The 21,157-nt window shown below is 44.2% G+C and overlaps 1 protein-coding gene across 1 annotated transcript in view; it reads left to right on the forward strand.

Annotated features, from left to right (window-relative positions):
• Positions 1-21,157, forward strand: part of svep1 (sushi, von Willebrand factor type A, EGF and pentraxin domain containing 1) — a 232,298-nt gene that overhangs the window by 86,226 nt on the left and 124,915 nt on the right. Inside the window, exons 6-9 of the mRNA XM_060841756.1 lie at positions 3,064-3,243; positions 14,552-14,749; positions 19,789-19,907; positions 20,272-20,401. Of these exons, the coding sequence (XP_060697739.1) occupies positions 3,064-3,243; positions 14,552-14,749; positions 19,789-19,907; positions 20,272-20,401 (627 nt within the window). The remainder of the gene's footprint in view (positions 1-3,063; positions 3,244-14,551; positions 14,750-19,788; positions 19,908-20,271; positions 20,402-21,157) is intronic.

The raw sequence follows: 21,157 nt of genomic DNA on the forward strand, positions 1-21,157 counted from the left end.
TTTTTCTTGCTTATTCTTTCTGCTTGATGGCGGATATTACATTGCTGAGCTGATAGTTCCTTTTATTGTCGAGTAGGAGTGATTATGTGACCAACAGGATATCTCTATAATGATCAAATATCTGTTGAAGGATCCTGAAGACTTCAAGCTGTAGAAACATGAACCAGAGATTAGGTGACTCTTGGCCTAGATCTCAGGCCCCTGGAGAGTTGGAGACTGGATGTACCCCAACAGATACCCATCAGGGAGGGTCCTTCAGACATCCTGAGGGAGGTTTCACACTGACTACACATGGATTGACTAGGAAGTTGCATCATCTAATTGGCAATTAGCATCTATCCAGATCTCTCTGAATATTACTCAACTCTGAGTTAGAGCAGGAAATTTCGAAGAGATTCAACCTACTTATCCGAGTTATCCTGGGGTTTAGAGGGATTTAAACCCACATTGACTCCAGGGTAAATATACCACTGACACCTCCCAATAATTCATACTGCACCTTCTACTGCAGACACCCAACCCAGATTCCTGATATCCCTCCTCAGCCAGATTCCTGAACATTCCCCAACCCAAACTCCCAATCATTCGTCCTCACCCTGACTCCTGATCCTTTCCCCACCTGATCACCAGGCCATACTTCAACCCTGATACCCAATTCCCCCCAACCGACACCACCAATCCAGGCACCTAAGACCCTTCCCATGTGGACACCTCTTGAACGTACGAATCCCAGCCTATACCAAGCCTCTTACCCACCTACCACTCTGCCCCTCATCATGTTGCGACCTGCTCCCTTACTTACCTGGCATCCTATACTCCCCTCACCACTTGTTATCCATTCCCCTCATTCACCTGGTACCTCACCCCCTTCTCCACCTGGCTGCATGTACACTCAGCCACCTTCCATTTTGCCCTCTGGCCATTCTGTTATCCTGCTCCCTCACCTGCCACCCACCTCCTCATCCACCAGTCACTCTTCCTCTCACTCTCCAACACCTTGCTTACATCTCACTGTATCTTTTCAAAGTGGCTTTTGAACTTTAAAACTATGGCAGCTATTGCTATAATAATGGGGTGTGACCCCTGGGAAAATTAACTCTAATGCAACCTATGAGCATTGGCAATCTGTGACTGTTCCAATAGAATCCACATTGTAAGTCAGATCTGAGAAATTATCCAAAGGTAAGGTAAGTTGGTAGTTTTAGGACTTATCTGGAATGTTAGAGATTCTGTGCAGAATGGATCACGAGTAGTTATCCAGATTAGTACTGTGGAACTGTTCCAAATCCCGAACTATACCTTAGAGACAGAGACATTTGTAAGTATCCTGGGAAGAGGGAGAATTGTCCTTTCAAAGGTTAACCTTCCTGGGTAATTTCTACATAAGTCTGGAATTGTACAGGATCCAACGTATTTTCAGCTGTATATCCAGCTCCAAGGATCACGAGAATAGAAAATTTGGCAACGAGTCTTTCTATGAGCTATTGAAAGTAGTTCGTCCGTGTTGTCTCCCTTAGAGATGTAGGAGGCTCCTTTTGAAAGTCACCATTGAATTTGCTTCTACATTTAGACAATCCAACTCCTATCTTGCTCTATAAATCCATTTCTCCTCCAATTGTTTTTAGTCTGTTTCCTAGTTATCTATCCTCCTGCCTGCGGAACTCTATCTACCATTTCAATTGTGTCAAAAGTCCCACAGTGCCTTCAACCAGCACAACTAGATCAGACCTCACCATCAAACTGCAACATGCCAAGCAAGCCTCCACCAATAGCACTTTTCAAAAACGTGACCTCCACTACCATGGAGGATACCTGGAACTCTGTTCTTGACAGCACTGTGGGTGTACCTACCATTAATCCTCCCACACCGACAACAGCTCACTGCCACCTTCTCAAGGCAGTTAATGAACAAATACAGACCTTATCAGTGACATTCACATACTGCTTTTTAAAAACATCCCTGCCCACCCAAACTGCACTGCCAGATTTCGAGGCAATTATCTCCAAAATAATCATTAATGAAGAGAGAAAATAATACCATTAATGCTTTGGACCAATCTCATTTTAATTGACATTAAATATTGGTATGGCATATTTTTTAACTGTAACAAATGAGTGAAAATCATCATCAATTTTAGAGAAGGGAAGTCCTTAAGTTTCAACAGTAACACCCCCAGAGATTGCTGTCAACAATTTATCATTAACTGCGGTGTTCTGTTTTCTGAATTTTATGCTGGTTATGATAACAGTTCAAAGGAAGGGATGCGATCTGCTAAGATGCTTTCACAATATTCTGATGCCAACAGTTTCTAGTATCCATGCCAATGGGGTGCAAATGGTCCAATCTATTTTGTTCTTCTGACATTGGGCACTCATCTCGAGCCTCTCTTTTCGCTTTGACACAGTGTCTTCATTGGGTCCAGTCAGCTGACTTTCTAAGACAGATATTTTAACCCAACCAGAAAAGTTACTGTGACAAAAACAGAAAGTGCTGGAGAAACTCAGCAGATGAGGCAGCATCTGTGGAGAGAGAAACAGAGATAATATTTCGAGTTAGTATGACTCTCCATTCACAGGGAGCATAAAAGATTGATCAGACACTGGCACATATCCTGGCAGAAAGCAGCAAATTCTCTATCCTTCTATGGCCCTGGTGGCAGCTTCTCTTGAGCTTCTCGTGGGCACTAACCTCTGTGGTCACCTCTGGCCAGGCCCTCTTCGTCAGTCGAGGTGACTCCCTCCCTAGGGAGCCATCACTGAAGGGTGGCTTAACCTGTGATCTCTGACCTCTACATCGTTGGGTAGTGGTGATGAGCCCCATGGTAGAGTGGTACTCTTGGATTGCAAAGAGTGAAGTGCTGCCCAGGAGCCTTTGAAGTGTGTAGCCTGAAGGGTCAATACTTCTTGCGCATAATATTGGGGTTTTTATCCACATAATGAGCTGAGTGGAATGTGATTGAGCCGGAAAGCTGCTCCACTCCAAGTGGAGGTCCGTCAAAGAAGGAAAATTCAACTGAAGCAGCTTGCAATTTATTTTCTGTTTGTTGCTCCAATGCTGTGTAGTTCGCTCCTGCCCCAGATTACGGAAGCCTGAGCACGGATCGCTAAACTGCTCGGCCGATGGCACATCCTACAAGACTGTTTGTCACGTGACCTGCAACAAAGGCTATGTGTTGGAGGGGAAGTCAAAGCTCACTTGCCTGGCGAACATGCTGTGGGATAGGAAGGTGCCCAAATGCGCAGGTAAGTCCAGTGAATGAATCACAGTTGGCAGGAGAGCTTTCACTTCATTATCAACCGACTTTACTGTATTAATGTTGTTCACTGCCCCTGGCCTGTTCTTCACTGGAGTGTAGATGAATAAGAGGGGCTTCTGATTGAGACATGTAAAATTCTAGCAGGTTTGGACTGACCAGATGTAGGGAGGAGGTGACCGTTTGTGGAAGGTCCAGAACCAGAGCACCAGTCTCAGGATATTGAGTGGGCCATTTAAGGCTGAGACATGGAAAAGTTTCTTCAAAGATTAGTGAACATGTGGAATTCTGTCACAGAAGGTTGTGGAGGCCAAAGTCACTGAATATATTCAAAACAAAATAGATCCATCTTCTCGATATTAAAGGAATCTAGGGGTATAGAGCACGATGATATGTGATAGAAGTATAGAATCAGCAGGTTTGAAGGGTTTAATGGTGTCCTTCTGTACTTAGTTTCTTTGTTTTTACAATCTTGAATGAATGACACTGGACATTTGATTCTCCTCAAAGTTTCTGTAACAATGTCTATCACATGGCTCTATGAATGTAATCAATGACTAGTTGGGACATGCAATAAACTATATCTTGTTAACTACATGAAACTCTTCTCGTTAGACCAGGAAGTATTGTCCACTACCACACTAAGCTTTGTGCTTTCCAGCACTTATAGAGGATCACGGCAACAATCTTCAACATGAGCAACAGCTCATACGTTTCAGTGACCTGACCTGCCTGTACAAAGGTTAAGAGTTTGGTGCTGAAAGATATAGCAGCTCAGGCAGCATCTGAGGAGCAGGAAAATCGACATTTCGGGCATAAGCCCTTCATCAGAACCCTTCCTGATGAAGGGTTTATGCCCAAAAAGTAGATTCTCCTGCTCCTTGGTTGTTGCCTGACCTGCTGTGTCTTTCCAGCACCACGTTCTCGACTCTGATCTTCAGCATCTGCTGTCCTCGCTTTCTCCCTGCTCATATAAAAGCAGCCATGAATCTCTGTCATGGGTTTCCACGTCAGTGAACCTGCCGATTTCTTACCCACAAATCTTTGAGCACATGGAACACAATGCCCCAGGAGATAGTGGAATTCTGAGTGCAAGATTTGTTTTGCTTCCTTCTCTGTTTCCAATTCTGATGAATATCTTGTCGAGGATTTTACATTTTATTTCAGCTGCATTAACAGGCTAAAGAAACTTATAATTTAATACTATATTCCTGGGCAACAATACCTAATATTTTATATTCCATGAGTTATTTGTATCAGGAAAGATTGAGCATATTGGAGATCATTTGTCCAGAAGTAAGATTGTGATGCCACCTAATAAAAGTCTTTAAAATTATGAAAGGTTTTATAAAGGTAGATGAAAAGAAAATGGTTCCATTTCTGAAGGATACCAGAGTTCTGGTGTCGCCAATATGATTGTCACTAATAAATCCAACAAGAAATCCAGGAGAGGCTTTCTTATACAATGTTAAGTTCTAAGAAGGACCAGGAAACTGAAGCAATAAACAGCAGAACTTTATTATAGAGATGTTTACTCTACAAGCAGCAAAGTTAACATAGCAACATAGAAAATAGGTTCAGGGGTAGGCCATTCGGTCCATCAAGCCTGCACCACTATACAATATGATTATGGTGGAATCATGCAATTTCAGTATCCCACTCCTGTTTTCTCCCCATATCCCCAATCCCTTTAGCTACAAGGGCCACGTCAAGCTCCCTCTTGACTATATCTAATGAACTGGCCCCCACAGCTTCCCGTGGGAGAGAATTCCACAGATTCACAACTCTCTGAGTGAAGAAGTTCTTCCTCATCTCAGTCCTGAATGGCTTACCCCTTATTCTTACACTGTGACCCCTACTTATGGATTTCCCCAACACCAGGAACATTCTTCCTGCATCTAGCCTGTCCAATCTCATCAGGATTTAATATGTTTCAATGAGATCCCCCCTCATTCTTCTCGATTTTAGTGAGTACAAACCCAGTCAATCCAGTCTTCCATTGTATGTCAGTCCTGCCATCCCAGCAGTAAGGATAGTGAACCTTTGCTGGACTCCCTCAATAGCAAGAATGGTCTAACTAAGCTATTTCTGCTCCCCGCCCTGACAAAGATGACCAATGACATAATTATGAAGCAAAATACCATTTCCACTCTGTAGATGGTACTCTGCAAAAACTTAAAGTTCATGAATGAAAATAACAAAGGTGAATTTTTAAAACTTCCATCAAATATTTTGGCTATGTCATTGATGCTAAGGGACTGCACAAGTCACGTCCAAAAGGAAAAGCTATGACTCAGGCAGTAGCATCTAAAAATATAAACCAACTACCATCATTTTTGGGCTTACTGAACTACTGTGGCTGAGTTGTCCCAAATCTTGCAACTATTGTCTAGTTGTTGCACAATGCATTATGCCAAAACAAGAATTAGAATTGGGAAGATCAATATGAACAAGCCTTTACACAAACCAAAGAGGTTGAATTCATGTCAAAAGTCCTGACCCATTTTGACCCAAAGTTACCATTGCGACTAGCATATACTACTTAACAGTGCAGAATGGAAGTAGCCATTTCTCACATATTACCCAATCCTGAAGCAAAGCCAATAGCTTTTGTATCAAGATTTTTAAACAGTAACAATTTTATTATGGAGATATTTACTTTACAGGCAAGAAGGTTAGAATAAGCTGTTTTCCATTTCAGAATGGCTGATGATGGTCATCATTATGTCAAATGATTGGACTCTTACACTGATTGTCTGCCATACTTACATAAATACTCACCTCAGAGAGTGATTAGAATACTTAAGAATATTGTGGAAACTTTTAAGAGGAAGCGAGATAAGATCATGAGGGAGAAAGGAATTGAAGCATATGCCGTCAGCATGAAATGGAAGTGAATGAGAGAAGCATTGACTTGTGGGGCCAAATGGCCTTTTGCTGTTTCGTAAAATTCTGTGTTACCTGGGATAGACCAATATTTACAATTGTATCATTTCATTATAAGTCCAAGCAATCACATCCACAAACATTCACCCCTTTCACCATCAATGTTCAGTAGCAGCAGTGTGTACTATCCACAAGATGCACTGCACAAATTCACCAAACATCCTTCCAAATCCACAACCACTTCCATCCACAAGGACAAGTGCAGCAGATACACGGGACACCATCACCCGCAAGTTTCTCTCCATGCCACTCACCATCTTGATTCGGAAATATTTTGCACTTCCTTCACTGCCACTGGGTCAAAATCCTGGAATTACCTCCCTCAGGATATTATGAATCAACCTGCAGCCCAAGGACTGCAGCATTTCAAGAAGGCAGCTCACCATTACCTTCTCAAGGCCAATTAGGTATGGGCAATAAATGCTACCCAGCCAGCAACACTCACATCCCATGAGTGAATAATTGTCACTACCTACCTGGGATTGGACCATAATACATGGGCATCTCATTCAGGACACTTGTCCCAAATGGGGAGTGACCATATCACATCATGACCACATTATCCACACTAAAATATTCTAGCAGAACCTATGGAATGTATTATTAAACCAATGATGATTATGTGTTGAGTAACCAAACCATTTTTTTTCTTTGCTATGCTGCATTTTGTGCAGCACTAACAGATAAAGGATTAACATCCCCACCATGCACTACACTTGAAAGGTAAATGTGAACAAACTTGTACAGCATTCCTGTTGTTTGAATATTCTGAAACACAGGGTAGACAGGCAGGAGGCTGGAAGAACACGACAAGCCAGCAGCAGCAGGAGGTGGAGAAGTCAATGTTTTGGGTGTAACCCTAGGGATCTGGGGATTTCGGAAGAAGTATTTATTGATTCAACAGTTTAAAAAACATATTTGAGTCAATATAGCAATCCATTCATTACTTGCTGTGCAGTAGGGGTGGCACAGTGGCTCAGTGGTTAGCACTGCTGCCTCACAGCGCCAGGGACCCAAGTTCAATTCCAGCCTTGAGAGACTGTCTGTGTGGAGTTTATATGTTCTCCTCATGACTGCGTGGGTTTCCTCCAGGATCTCTGATTTCTTTCCACAGTCCAAAGATGGGCATGTTAGGTGTATTGGCCATGTTAAATTGTCCCATAGTGTTCAGGGATATGTAGATTGGGTGCATGAGTCAGGGTTAAATGGAGGGGAATGGATCTGGGTGGGTTACTCTTTGGAGGGTTGTGTGGACGTGTTGGACCAAATGGCCTGTTCACAATAGGAATTCTGAAAAATAATTAATAATAATAATTGATTGTATTCTTCTGGTAGGAATACACATACATGTACAGAGGAACTCCGATTATCTGAATGACACAGGCGGGGAGTATTTTGTTGTATAATCGAGTGTCAACTAACACAGTTTAGCCAAGCACTGGGACTTTGCAATCTTGCCGGATAATCCGAAATTCGGAAAATCAAATATCAGATCATCGAGGTTCCTTTGTGTAGCTCATGCGAATTAGGCAGTCTGGGCATCACTGGGATGAGGAAGGATTTATCATGTGATTTCTTGGGAAAAGTCAAGCATCAGTAAGAATTGTAGATTATTTATCGTCCACTGGAAAAGCAAATAATTTTGAAAGGCAGTGTCAAGCAAACTTTTTAAAAGACAGGAGACCACTTTTTATGACCTTAATTAATAAACAAACAGACTGAATTTGTAAGAGGTCTTCTGTTGAAGGTTACCTAGCAACAGCCTCTGGGCTTTTGTTTTCTGTTTGTCTCAGACCCCTGTGGGACAATAGGAAAAGAATCTCTTAGCTAGAAATAGCAAATTCTGCCTCTCCTGAAAAGTAAGAGTTAGAGGAAAGCTAGCAGTTGCTGGAGAGGTTTGAAAGGAAAGGAGTTCTCTCTCTCTCTCTCTCAATTAAGTTAAAAATCACACAACATGAGGTTATAGTCCAACAAGTTTAAATGGAAGCATTAGCTTTTGGAGTGCTGCTCCTTCATCAGGTGGTTGGACAACCACCTGATGAAGGAGCAGTGCTCTGAAAGCTAGTGCTTCCAATTAAACCTGTTGGATTGTAACTTGATGTTGTGTGATTTTTAACTTTGTCTACCCACGTCCAACACCGGCTTCTCCAAATCATGTCTCTCAATGAAGTATTTGTGAATCCTGACTGTATTTCCAGCTATATTCGAAATCTTCCATTGCTGTGCAATTGAAAGTAATCAGAACCCATCAACAGGAATTCGAAAAAATGTGAGGAATCTATCCTTTCTGTCTTCTGCACTTGAACTGTTGACTTGTAGGAGGGTGATCCCTTTTTGCCTATTTGTTTCTTGCCCATGATACCTCTACATATGTGTCATCTTGTCCTTTCTAGGTATGAATGCATGTGCATTTGTAATAAAGGATGACATAGCTTAGTCCCACACAGGAACTTTGTTGATAGGTAGTTTTGCTGTTTTAAGAATATCTGTTGCCTGTAATAAACCTGTTATTTTTGAATTTTATAGAAGAAACCTGGTCACAGTAATTAGAGGAGGCAAATTGACCATGTTGGTGCATGGAAAAAACATTTACACTATTCTTGTGGGCTCATGGAATCTTGATTACAAGCTCATTCATCCCATCAGACTTCCCATTAAATAATCTTGGGTTTATTTAAATTCTACCTCAGCCCAAAGGCCCCAAATCTTCAGAAATAAACAGAGAACAGTAATTTGGATTGAAGTAACGCTGCACTGAGAGCATGGTCAAGAGTGTGTTGCTGGAAAAACACAGCAGGTCAGGCAGCATCTGAGGAGCAGGAGAATTGACATTTTGGGCATAAGCCCTTCGTCAGGAATGAGGTATGTGGGCCAGGGGATTGAGAGATAAATGGGAGGGGGGGCTGGGGAGAAGGTAGATGTAATAGATAGATGAAGGTTGGGGTGAAGGTGATAGGTCAAGAGGAGGGTGAAGCTGATAGATGGGAAAGATGATGGAAAGGTCAAGAAAACGGTGCCAAGTTGGAGGTTTGGGACTAGGATATCATGGGTGGAGGGGAAATGAAGAAACTGGTGGAATCCTGGATGCGGGATCTCAAATTCTTTTTGCCTCTAACAGTTTAAGGGCTGCATGTTCACCATCTTAACTTCCTTGGAATAAAATTCTTTAGAATAAGGATGTTGTTATGAGCCAGAAGTGACATCACATTGCTGATCAATGCAGACACTCTTCCTTCATCTTCAGTTACAGTGAACACAGTGCCACCAGCTGGTGTTCCTGGCAATTGCAGCAGAAAAGTTCAGGTTTATTTGGAGACAACAGAAGATCTTGTGATGCTAAGCCTCTTCACAAATAGAATGTGATATATTTGGCTGAGTTTTCCCAGCCCACACAATCACGAGTCAGCAGGAAGTTATGGCAAGTTCAGAAAAGTGAGGTTCTCAATACTGAGAGAAAAATGACCAATTCTGCAACCAGATTTCAAAAGGCAATATGAAAACCTCACCAGTGTATGTGAGTATTTACATGCCAGTAGTATCTGATCCCACCTCATTGATCCGCAGTTGCCTATTCCCCAATCCACCACAGAGAAGCTAGATGGTGACAGTTACCTGGGGAGTGGGGGGCAGCATGGTGGCTCAGTGGTTAGCACTGCTGCCTCACAGCACCAGGGACCCGGGTTCAAGTTCCCACCTCGGGCAACTGTCTGTGTGGAGTTTGCACATTCTCCCTGTGTCTGCGTGGATTTCCGCCAGGTGCTCCGGTTTCCTCCCACAATCCAAAGATGTGCAGGTTGGGTGAATTGGTCATGCTACATTGCCCGTAGTGTTAGGTGCAGGGATAAATGTAGGGGAATGGGTCTGGGGTGGGTTACTCTTCGGAGGGTTGGTGTAGACTTGTTGGGCCAAAGGGGCTGTTTCCACACTGTACGGAATCTAAAAAAAAAATGAAAATCAGACCGGTTACCACCAACTGGCTGTGCAGGTATCCAAAGTACATAATCAGCAGCAACTTCTGGAATTGTATGTCAATGCTGAAATCAGGGTGTCCACATTAATTAACTGTGCATGGATCTTTGCAGTGGCTGTGCATGTGTACAACTTATAGAGAATTAGTTCACCACTTCAGTGCTGAAGCACACAAGCACCTTTCATGGTAACACTGCTGCCAGGATAGTTTGTGTGTAAGGGCAGGCACCATCTCATGGATTGGACCAGGGTGCAGTTCAGGACTCCTCGCTTAGAACTCACTCTCTTTGTTGGTGTGTTCAGCAAGCTGGTAAGTTTGTTGGCTTCCCCCTTCTAGGTGACATCGTCAGTGCTGTGTTGCCTCCTGTGAAGTGCTGCTGTACTGTTCCGCTTTGAATTGATGTGGTTCTGTTTGAGCTGTTTCCGGTTGGTGCCATTCCAGTTTTTCCATTCCAGTGGGTTGTATATTGGGTCCAGGTCAATGTGTTTGTTGATGGATTCCAAGGATAAGTATCCTGCTTCCAGGAATTCCCTTGCTGTTCTTTATTGGCCTGTCCTGGTACCACCATGTTGTCCCAGTCGAACACATGGTTCTTGTTGTCTACGTGTATAGATACCAGTGAGAGATGGTTGTGTCGCTTAGTTGCTAATTGCTGTTCATGGATGTGGGTTTAGATTACCTACAGTGTGGAAACAGGCCCTTCGGCCTGACAAGTCCACACCGACCCTTTGAAGAGAAACCCACCCCCCTATATTTACCCCTGACTAATCCACCTAACACTACAGGCAATGTAGCATGGCCAATTCACTTAACCTGCACATCTTTGTGACTGTGGGAGGAAACCAGAGCATCCAGAAGAAACCCATACAGACACGGGGAGAATGTGCAAACTCCGCACAGACAGTTGCCTGAGACAGGAATTGAACCCGGGTCTCTGGCGCTGTGAGGCAGCAGTGCTGACCACCGAGCCACTGAGGGTTGCTAGTGGTCTGTCTGTTTGTCCTATATAGTGCTTGGTGCAGTCACTGTATGGGATTTTGTAAATTACATTCATCCTATACATAGTGAGTATAGGGTCCTTTAATCTGTGAGTTGCTGTCTGAATATGGCTGTCGGTTTGTGTGCTGTCAATATCCCTAGTAGTCACAGCAGTCTAGTTTTCAGTTCCAAATTGTTGTATGGGAGAATAGCCAGTGTGTTGGGGCATGTCTTGTCTTCTTGGTGTTGCTTGTCCACCAGCATCTGCTGATAAAACTGTGGGGGTATCCATTTTTAGCAATGACTTTGTATATGTGTTCTTCTTCCTCTGTTCACAATTCCAGAGTGCTGCAATGTGTTACTGCTCTTTTGAACAGGGTCCTAATGCAACTCTTCTTGTGGTTGTTTGGATGGTTTCTGTTATAGTTTAGGATCTGACCAGTAATGTGTGGTCTGTGCATGCACTTTTGTTGTGCATTCACCATTCTGTGTCCTTGTAACTATTACATCTAGAAATGGGAGTTGGTTGTTTTTCTCCTCCTCTTGAGTAAATTTGATCCTGGTGAAAATGCTGTTGATCTGGTATGTGTTCTCGATTTCAGTTCTTTTGATTATCACAAAAGTGTATTCCATGTGCCAAGAACCATGAGTCTGACTGGGTCAACACGACGATTCTAGAACATGCTAAACACAGAACAGCAATGGATTTCCTGGAAGTATGGTACTCATCCTTGGGCTCCATCAATGAACACTTTGACCTGGTCTCAATATACAAACCGCTGGAAAACCAGAACTGACACCAAATGGAAAACAGCTCAAATAGAATCGCATCAATTCAAAGTGGAACAGAACATTATTGCTTCACAGGAGGCAACACAGCACTGATGTTCTCACCTGTAAAGGGGATGAAATATCTGCCATTAAATCCAGTTCAACAAAACTACAGCTTCACAATACATCAGCCAGAGGTGTGATCAGTCATCAGTTGAAGGTATCTGTCCAAGTCAGTTGGGGAGGGGTGGGCCACAGCCAGTCTACAGGACTCCAATGCCACTGACCTAGGATGCTTCCTCCACCAGCTGTGGAGATGTGGTGGTGATGTGATCACCCGATTGGGCTCCTGACTGCACTGCAGCTGACGTAGCCAGCGAGGTGTCACTACCTGAGCTGTTGGAGGGAGGAGGAGACCACCATGCCAGTGCTTTCCTGAGGGATCTGCCTCTACTTCCTCTGAGGCGGAGGACAAAATTGTCTTCAGTGACCATTCTCTTTGTGGCAAGTGCTGCTGCAGGAGAGAAGGGAGGGAACGAGTTTCAAAATTGGGGTAGAATTTTGAATGTGTGAAGAGTTCATTCATCGTGGTGATATTGGGAGAGCAGCAACAGATAATAATTCTTACTTAGTTGGGAGAACATGGAGATTTTGGCAACACCACAAGTGGTCACAGTCCTCTCTCATTAAGGCAGGTTCTCTCCTTGTAACAATGAGGACAAAGATGTTGGTCACTTCACCATCCATTTTGGTTCTCTGTGCATTATTGAAGGATGCTGTCTCCTGCAGTAAGATAATGGAAAGAATTGAGCGACTGCAATAATTTTACTGCTGGTTAAGGTAGGGGAAAGGTGTACTGAGTGAGTGAGTGGGAATCGCAGAAGACAACGCAGGAAATCCATGGAGGCTTTGGCAAAAGTGAGTATTTCCACTGGTTCCAAGGACATAATATTGTGAGAAGAGCAGCATAGCATAGCATGGTGCATAGATACTGAGGTGAGCACAGAATTGCATGAATTAATTCACTCAAGTTCACATGGCGCAACTTACTGCCCATGAAACTCCTTCAAATGGAACTGAGCTGAATTCTGGTCACATTCAATCACTGTCTTCATTAGTATTGCAACCATTCCAATGTTTTTGTACAACCCTAACTCATTAATACAGAGGACAATATATAAGAGTTAATAAACTTGCAGAATGAGCATGTAATTAGCAAATGAGCTTAAAATATTGATAAATGCCAGATAATACATTTCAATAGGAAGAATAAGTGGCCCAGACTCTGCTCGGAAAGTATTTGTCCAAGTGGTGTAGAGGAGCAGAAGGATCTTGAGGTAGACATAAATACAGTAAAGAATAACAGAATCACAGCAGCACAAAAGGAGGCCATTTAGCCTATCAGTTCTGCACCATCTCTCCAAATGAGCATCATAACTTATTGCCATTTTCCTGCCTTTTCCCCGTAACCTGTACATTGCTTCTATTCACATAATCATCTAATAATCTCCTGAATGCTCCAAATGAAACTGCTTCCATCACACTTCCAGTGTGCATTTCAGACCCGAAACACTCATTGTGCAGAAAAACACTCACATGATCAATTTATATCAGATGAATATGTCCACAAAAATAATCAAAGCATGGCTTTCTACTACTAAAGGGATAATAAAGCACAGTTTTTTTAAATTGGTGTAAAATCTTGCCTGGATCACTCTTGGAATACTATGTACATTTCTGATCTATATCTACATGAGGGGTATGGATCAAGTGAATAGCCAAGGTCTTTTCCCTAGTTTAGAAGAGTCCAAAGCTGAAGGACATAAGTTTAAACTGAGAGGAGAAAGATTTAAAAGAGACCTAAGGGGCAACATTGTCATGCAGAGGGTGATGCATTTATGAAATGAGCTGCCAGAGGAGGTGGTGGAGGCTGGTACAATTACAACATTTAAAAGACATCTGGATGGGTACATAAGTAGGAAGAGTTTAGAGGGATATGGGCCAAATGCTGGCAAATGAGATTAGATTAATTGAGGATATCTGGTTAGCATGGATGAGCTGGACCGAAGGGTCTGTTTCCATGCTGTGTATCTCTATGACTCTATTAATGAAAAGGCTAGAGGTATATTGACATTGAAACGGATAATACCAGAACAAAGACATTATATGTACAAGGAAATATTAAACAGACTAGAGACCTTTTTTCTAAAAAAAACGAGAAGAATGAAGGATGAACTGATTGAAATCTTCAAGATTCTGAAAGGGTTTGATAAGGTAGATGCAGAGATGATGTGGGCAATAATAGAATCATTATCAACTCCGCAGCCTCTGCCTCTCTGTGTTCTCTTATCCTGCAAGGCAATATATCAAGAGGGATGCTAGCTTTCCTTCAGCAACATTTGGATACATCAGGACCAGCAATGCAAAAAGCATATCTATCATTACAGTCAACATCCAAACCAAAGTTTTCACATCGAAAACTAACCTCCAAGACCAATGCTGAAATAAAGTCATACATATGCAACCTGCATGGTTTTTATACAGATGTTTTCACTCAACTTTAATCTATTTTGTTGAATTTATTATTAATGTTATCTATGAAAAGTTCTGTTTTTTGTTTGCATTTCAACAGAAATCCGTTGTCCAGCCATCCAAAAGCTGAATGCAGTGCTGGTTTTCCCCGGTGTTTGCAGGAAAGCTGCAATGAAACCAGGGAGTGTGTGCAAACTGAGCTGTCGTCGTGGTTACAGCCTGTCTGGAGCCATGGAAGAAGTATACTGTATGAGCAACGGCAAGTGGAGTCAGATGCTACACAAAGCCTTTTGCCGAGGTACCATTGAAAGAACCTTTGAGTTTACAGCCTGAAAATTCCATGTTTGTGACCATGAAATAGGAGCCGAACTAGGCCACATCTGGCCCCTCAAGCATGCTCTGCCTTTTAATAAACTCATTGCTGATCTTTGACATCAACTCTACTTACCTGCCTAATCCCTATGTTCCTTGATTTCCTTTGAGTGCAAAAGTTATCATGAAAAATGTAAGAACAGAAGAAGTTTCCATTGGCTCTGTATTAGTTTATTAATTTGTACCCCTCCATTGGTGTGATAAAACCATTGATGGCTGTGCCTTCAGCTAGGCCCTGAACTCTGGAACCCATTCCCTAAATCTCCCCAGCTTTCTTTCCTCCAGTAAGATGCACCTTAAAACCAATCTCTTTGCCCAGGCTTGGGATCTCCTGATTATTGTTGAGATTTGTCTGATTACATTTCAGTAAGTATTGTATGGCATCTTAGGTGCTGTATAAATGCTCAATATTTTCGTTGTTGAGAAGAATCTGGGTTTGCACATGAATCATGAGGCAGAATACACTCAAACCTAACTGGATTATCTGTACAGATCCAGCAGCTATATCATGATAATTCTATTGTCAATCCCTGAGTGCTAATCACTTACAGTGATATTTTCCTTGTTTAAAAAGACCAAGCTAGTTCATTCAATTCACAAGTACTCAATAGATCTGAATAATAATACTGAAGCAAACAAAAAGCTAGTTTCAACAACTTTTATTCTGATCTATCATTGCAATTAATCCAAATTATTTGGCTTCAACTAAAGAATCGAGGCCAGTTTGTGGTTTTTCAATTGACTTAGTGGCCTGCACTTTTACCTCACGTTCACGACCTACTGTTGAGACTGTAGGTTATAAAATATCTAGGTTAGCACTCCAGTATTGTGAGAAACCCTACTCCGGGCCAGATTTGAAATCAAGGATTTGTCAGGCCTGTCTGGTAGATATAAAACATCTTATGGTATTACCTAGAAGTAGCATTGAACAATTCTCACTGAAGTCCTGGATCAATCGACCCACATCACTAAATAATCTGATTGTTTTTCACTTTGCTGTTGGTGAGATGTTGCTATGGTGATTCCCATATTACAGCATTGACAATGAGCTTAATTTGATGGGCAATGCCAGTGGAAACCCCATCGTGGCCATTTCCAGGAGCTTCAATGGAATTGAATGCCAGCTGGGTGGTTACTTACCCGTCATCAGGGTTCCTGTGTCATTAAAAGCACAGATCCTACCTCCAAGGGCAGACAGCTCTTCCGTCACTGTGGCACCATGCAGAGCACTATTGAGACCACAGCTGTCTCTGGAGCATCAACACTGAGGCCACAGATGACAAGATGAGAAGGGATTGTCACAACCTGGCAAGCCAGGCCTCACTGTGGAGGGAAAGAGGGTCTCTCTCTCTCTCTCTCTCTCTCTCTGGGTTGTGGATGTGATCATTGCTACAGTAGGAGTTGGAGCCTCTTTGTGGACCACAGGGTCCTTGATCAGCAGAGGCCTCCCCACCCAACAGACAGCCAGCCCAGGTTAACCCCCAATACTGTGCATGCACCCCATCCCCCCTAGCAGGATACCAGGGTATCATGATCAGAAGCTGAAGTTGCCTTTAATTAGCCAGTTAAGACTCACAAATGGCCTCCAGTGAGAAGACTTCTGACAATCAGGAGGTTGACATGGCAAGAGTTTCGAATGTAACAGGATCTTCACTTGCACCACCCCAATTACACAAACCCACCTCCATCACACAGCACACACCCAGTATGAGCAGGCAGTGGAGGGATTTAAAATCTGACCTCTGTCTTAAAAATACTTAATTTGCTATAGAGCCTTTGAGATTTTCTGAGGTCATGAGAGGCTATATAATTGCAAATCCTTCTTTTGTTAGTCTCTTGACATCAGTCAGGTTGCTTGGACTTGTCAGAGCTTGTAACTTACTGCATTCCATTTCTTTTACATACAGAATTAGAATTAGGTTTTATTGTCATATGTACTGAAGTACAGGGATATAGGAGTACAGTGAAAAGTGTACAATGCTGCCATTTACAGTGCCATCCTAGGTACAAGGTACATGGGTACAAATCTCAGGTAAAAAGGAGAAAAATAAAGAAATAAAGTTAAAAATTCATCATTACATTGGGCTCACACTCCAAAAAGGTTCTATCTCCTTTGTGCTGAGCTTGATTTCCTCCACAATGGGCTCAGTCTCCCCCACACCGGGCTCGATCTCCCCCACACTGGGCTCAATCTCCCCCATGCTGGGCTCAATCTCCCCCATGCTGGGCTCAATCTCCCCCATGCTGGGCTCAATCTCCCCCATGCTGGGCTCAATCTCTCCCACGCTGGGCTCAATCTCCCCCATGCTGGGCTCAATCTCCTTCACACTGGGCTCAATCTCCCCCATGCTGGGCTCAATCTCCTTCACACTGGGCTCAATCTCCCCCATGCTGGGCTCAATCTCTCCCACGCTGGGCTCAATCTCCCCCATGCTGGGCTCACTCTCCTTCACGCTGGGCTCACTCTCCTTCACGCTGGGCTCACTCTCCTTCACGCTGGGCTCAATCTCCTTCACACTGGGCTCAATCTCTCCCACGCTGGGCTCAATCTCCCCCACGCTGGGCTCAATCTCCTTCACACTGGGCTCAATCTCCCCCATGCTGTGCTCAATCTCCTTCACACTGGGCTCAATCTCCCCCATGCTAGGCTCAATCTCTCCCACGCTGGGCTCAATCTCCCCCATGCTGGGCTCAATCCCCTTCACACTGGGCTCAATCTCCTTCACGCTGGGCTCAATCTCCTTCACGCTGGTCTCAATCTCCTTCACACTGGGCTCAATCTCCCCCATGCTGGGCTCAATCTCCTTCACACTGGGCTCAATCTCCCCCATGCTGGGCTCAATCTCCTTCACGCTGGGCTCAATCTCCTTCACGCTGGGCTCAATCTCCTTCACACTGGGCTCAATCTCCCCCATGCTGGGCTCAATCTCCTTCACACTGGGCTCAATCTCCTTCACGCTGGGCTCAATCTCCTTCACGCTGGGCTCAATCTCCCCCATGCTGGGCTCAATCTCCTTCACACTGGGCTCAATCTCCTTCACGCTGGGCTCAATCTCCTTCACGCTGGGCTCAATCTCCTTCACACTGGGCTCAATCTCCCCCATGCTGGGCTCAATCTCCTTCACACTGGGCTCAATCTCCCCCATGCTGGGCTCAATCTCCTTCACACTAGGCTCAATCTCCCCCATGCTGGGCTCAATCTCCCCCATGCTGGGCTCAATCTCCTTCACGCTGGGCTCAATCTCCTTCACGCTGGGCTCAATCTCCTTCACGCTGGGCTCAATCTCCTTCACGCTGGGCTCAATCTCCTTCACACTGGGCTCAATCTCCTTCACACTGGGCTCAATCTCCCCCATGCTGGGCTCAATCTCCCCCATGCTGGGCTCAATCTCTCCCACGCTGGGCTCAATCTCCCCCATGCTGGGCTCAATCCCCTTCACACTGGGCTCAATCTCCCCCATGCTGGGCTCAATCTCCTTCACGCTGGGCTCAATCTCCTTCACGCTGGGCTCAATCTCCTTCACACTGGGCTCAATCTCCCCCATGCTGGGCTCAATCTCCTTCACGCTGGGCTCAATCTCCCCCATGCTGGGCTCAATCTCCTTCACACTGGGCTCAATCTCCCCCACGCTGGGCTCAATCTCCTTCACGCTGGGCTCAATCTCCTTCACGCTGGGCTCAATCTCCCCCATGCTGGGCTCAATCTCCCCCATGCTGGGCTCAATCTCCCCCATGCTGGGCTCAATCTCCCCCATGCTGGGCTCAATCTCCCCCATGCTGGGCTCAATCTCCCCCATGCTGGGCTCAATCTCCCCCATGCTGGGCTCAATCTCCCCCATGCTGGGCTCAATCTCCCCCATGCTGGGCTCAATCTCCCCCATGCTGGGCTCAATCCCCTTCACACTGGGCTCAATCTCCCCCATGCTGGGCTCAATCTCCTTCACGCTGGGCTCAATCTCCTTCACACTGGGCTCAATCTCCTTCACACTGGGCTCAATCTCCTTCACGCTGGGCTCAATCTCCCCCATGCTGGGCTCAATCTCCTTCACACTGGGCTCAATCTCCCCCACGCTGGGCTCAATCTCCTTCACGCTGGGCTCAATCTCCTTCACGCTGGGCTCAATCTCCTTCACGCTGGGCTCAATCTCCTTCACACTGGGCTCAATCTCCCCCATGCTGGGCTCAATCTCCCCCATGCTGGGCTCAATCTCCTTCACGCTGGGCTCAATCTCCCCCACGCTGGGCTCAATCTCCCCCACGCTAGGCTCAATCTCCCCCACGCTGGGCTCAATCTCCCCCACGCTGGGCTCAATCTCCCCCACGCTGGGCTCAATCTCCCCCACGCTGGGCTCAATCTCCCCCACGCTGGGCTCAATCTCCCCCACGCTGGGCTCAATCTCCCCCACGCTGGGCTCAATCTCCTCCTCGCTGAACTCAATCTCCCCTGCGCTGGGCTCGATCCCCCCCACACTGAGCTCGATCTCCCCCGTGCTGGGCTCAATCCATGTTGGGCTTGGACTCTCACTCTCCCCCACGCGCTCTCACTGTTCACCAGGCTGGCTTGATTTGTCCATAGAAGGTAAGTAGATTAAAGAAAAAGTCGGGAAAAAAGAAGCTGTAAAGGAAGAAAAAGAAAGACATGTAGACATCTATTTCACTGAAGCAAAAGGACAATTGCATGTAATGTAGAGAAAGCTATCATAAATGTGTCTGTTCTCATACAGCCCTTTGTGTCATCAGCACGACTCACTGTTTCTCTGTCTACTAATGGCTGCAAACATATTGCTGATATCAGTTGTTTCATACATTCCTGTCCGGTGTGGATGTTTTGTAGAAACACAATTTGTACTTGCCATTCAGCTTCCTATTGAGTGAATCGTATTGCAATAAAAAGGATCATTTTCCACAGTGTTGTTTAAATTTAATTGGTGAGATGATTTTTTTCCATATGGTTATATCAATTAGATATCGAAGCTCCTCAAATCTACTGTCCAGAGGAAGTCAGGGTGGCAACTACAGAACATCAGAAAACAGCAAATGTTAACTGGCAGCCACCAAAAACAAATGACAATTCAGCTGATGAGGTGAGTGCTGGATTTCCGGTTGAAGTTTGATCTCGAAACTGTGTTCAGTATCTGGTATCGGCTGGGTCTTGGTGGATAAAACTCATGTCGCTTGAGTTAGAACATTATTGAGTTAGTTCTCAGTCCAGACACTTGAACACAAACTCTAGGCTGACAATATTAGGGGCGTGCTGCACTACCAGATGCACCATTTCTCACACACAATATTCAACCAAGTTTCCGTTTGTCCCTTTTCTCAGTTGGGAACTGGAAATTCTACAGCCGTTATTTAGTAGAAGAATTGGAAGGTTTTTCTCTCATTGTTAACCCATGATTGAACTGACAAACTTTATCACTCACAGTAATCTTTTCTCTGCATCATAAGGTGTCTTTACAAGTTACTCCTGCCGTGGTTCCACCTCATCTCTTCCCAATTGGAGAAATCGCCATCACCTACACAGCAGTAGACAAGAGTGGAAACAAAGCAAATTGCTCCTTTATTATAAAGGTTATTGGTGAGTAATACTTGATAGGAGTGAGTAAATTGGACCTTAGCCAAGAATCCTCTGGCTTCTGTGATTTAGGTAATGTTCCAATCTCTAGTAATTTTCTGTTTAAGGAAGTTGAGCAACAGGCAAAGATGTAGAGTAATGTTCTCAAAGTGATCTCGAATGGCTATGTATCTTGAAATTATGGCTTCTTTCTCCTCCATGACCTTAAATATAGCGGTTGTTACCTGACACAGAGCCCTCAAAGCCCTGCACTAATTTAGATATGTATATTTTTGAAGGAGATATCAGGCCAGGTGATTGATAACTTGGTCAAAAAGGGATGCTTTAAGGAACGTTGTAATGGGAGGAATGAATCATACAAGTACAACGAAATTTTTGAAGGAATTCCAATGCTTTGAGTTAAAAAAACTGATGACACAGCCACCACTGGTGGAGTGATTAAAATCAGGAATATGCTAGGGACTAGAATTGGAGGTGAATGGATATCTCAGAGGCATATCGTGAGGAGGCAATGACCTCGTGGTATTATCAGATAATGTTCCAGGGACCCAGGTTCAAATCCCACCAAGGCAGGTGGTAGAATTTGAATTCAGTAAATATCTGGAATTAAGGATCCAATGACTACTATAAATCCATTGCCAATTGAGAGAAAATCCCATCTGATTCACTAATGTCCTTTAGGGAAGGAAGTCTGCCATCCTTAACTGGTCTGGTCTACATGTGACTCCAGACCTACAACAAAGTGGTTGACTCTCAACT

This window comes from Hemiscyllium ocellatum, chromosome 2, assembly GCF_020745735.1.
Source record: "Hemiscyllium ocellatum isolate sHemOce1 chromosome 2, sHemOce1.pat.X.cur, whole genome shotgun sequence".
Taxonomy (NCBI): Eukaryota; Metazoa; Chordata; class Chondrichthyes; order Orectolobiformes; family Hemiscylliidae; genus Hemiscyllium; species Hemiscyllium ocellatum.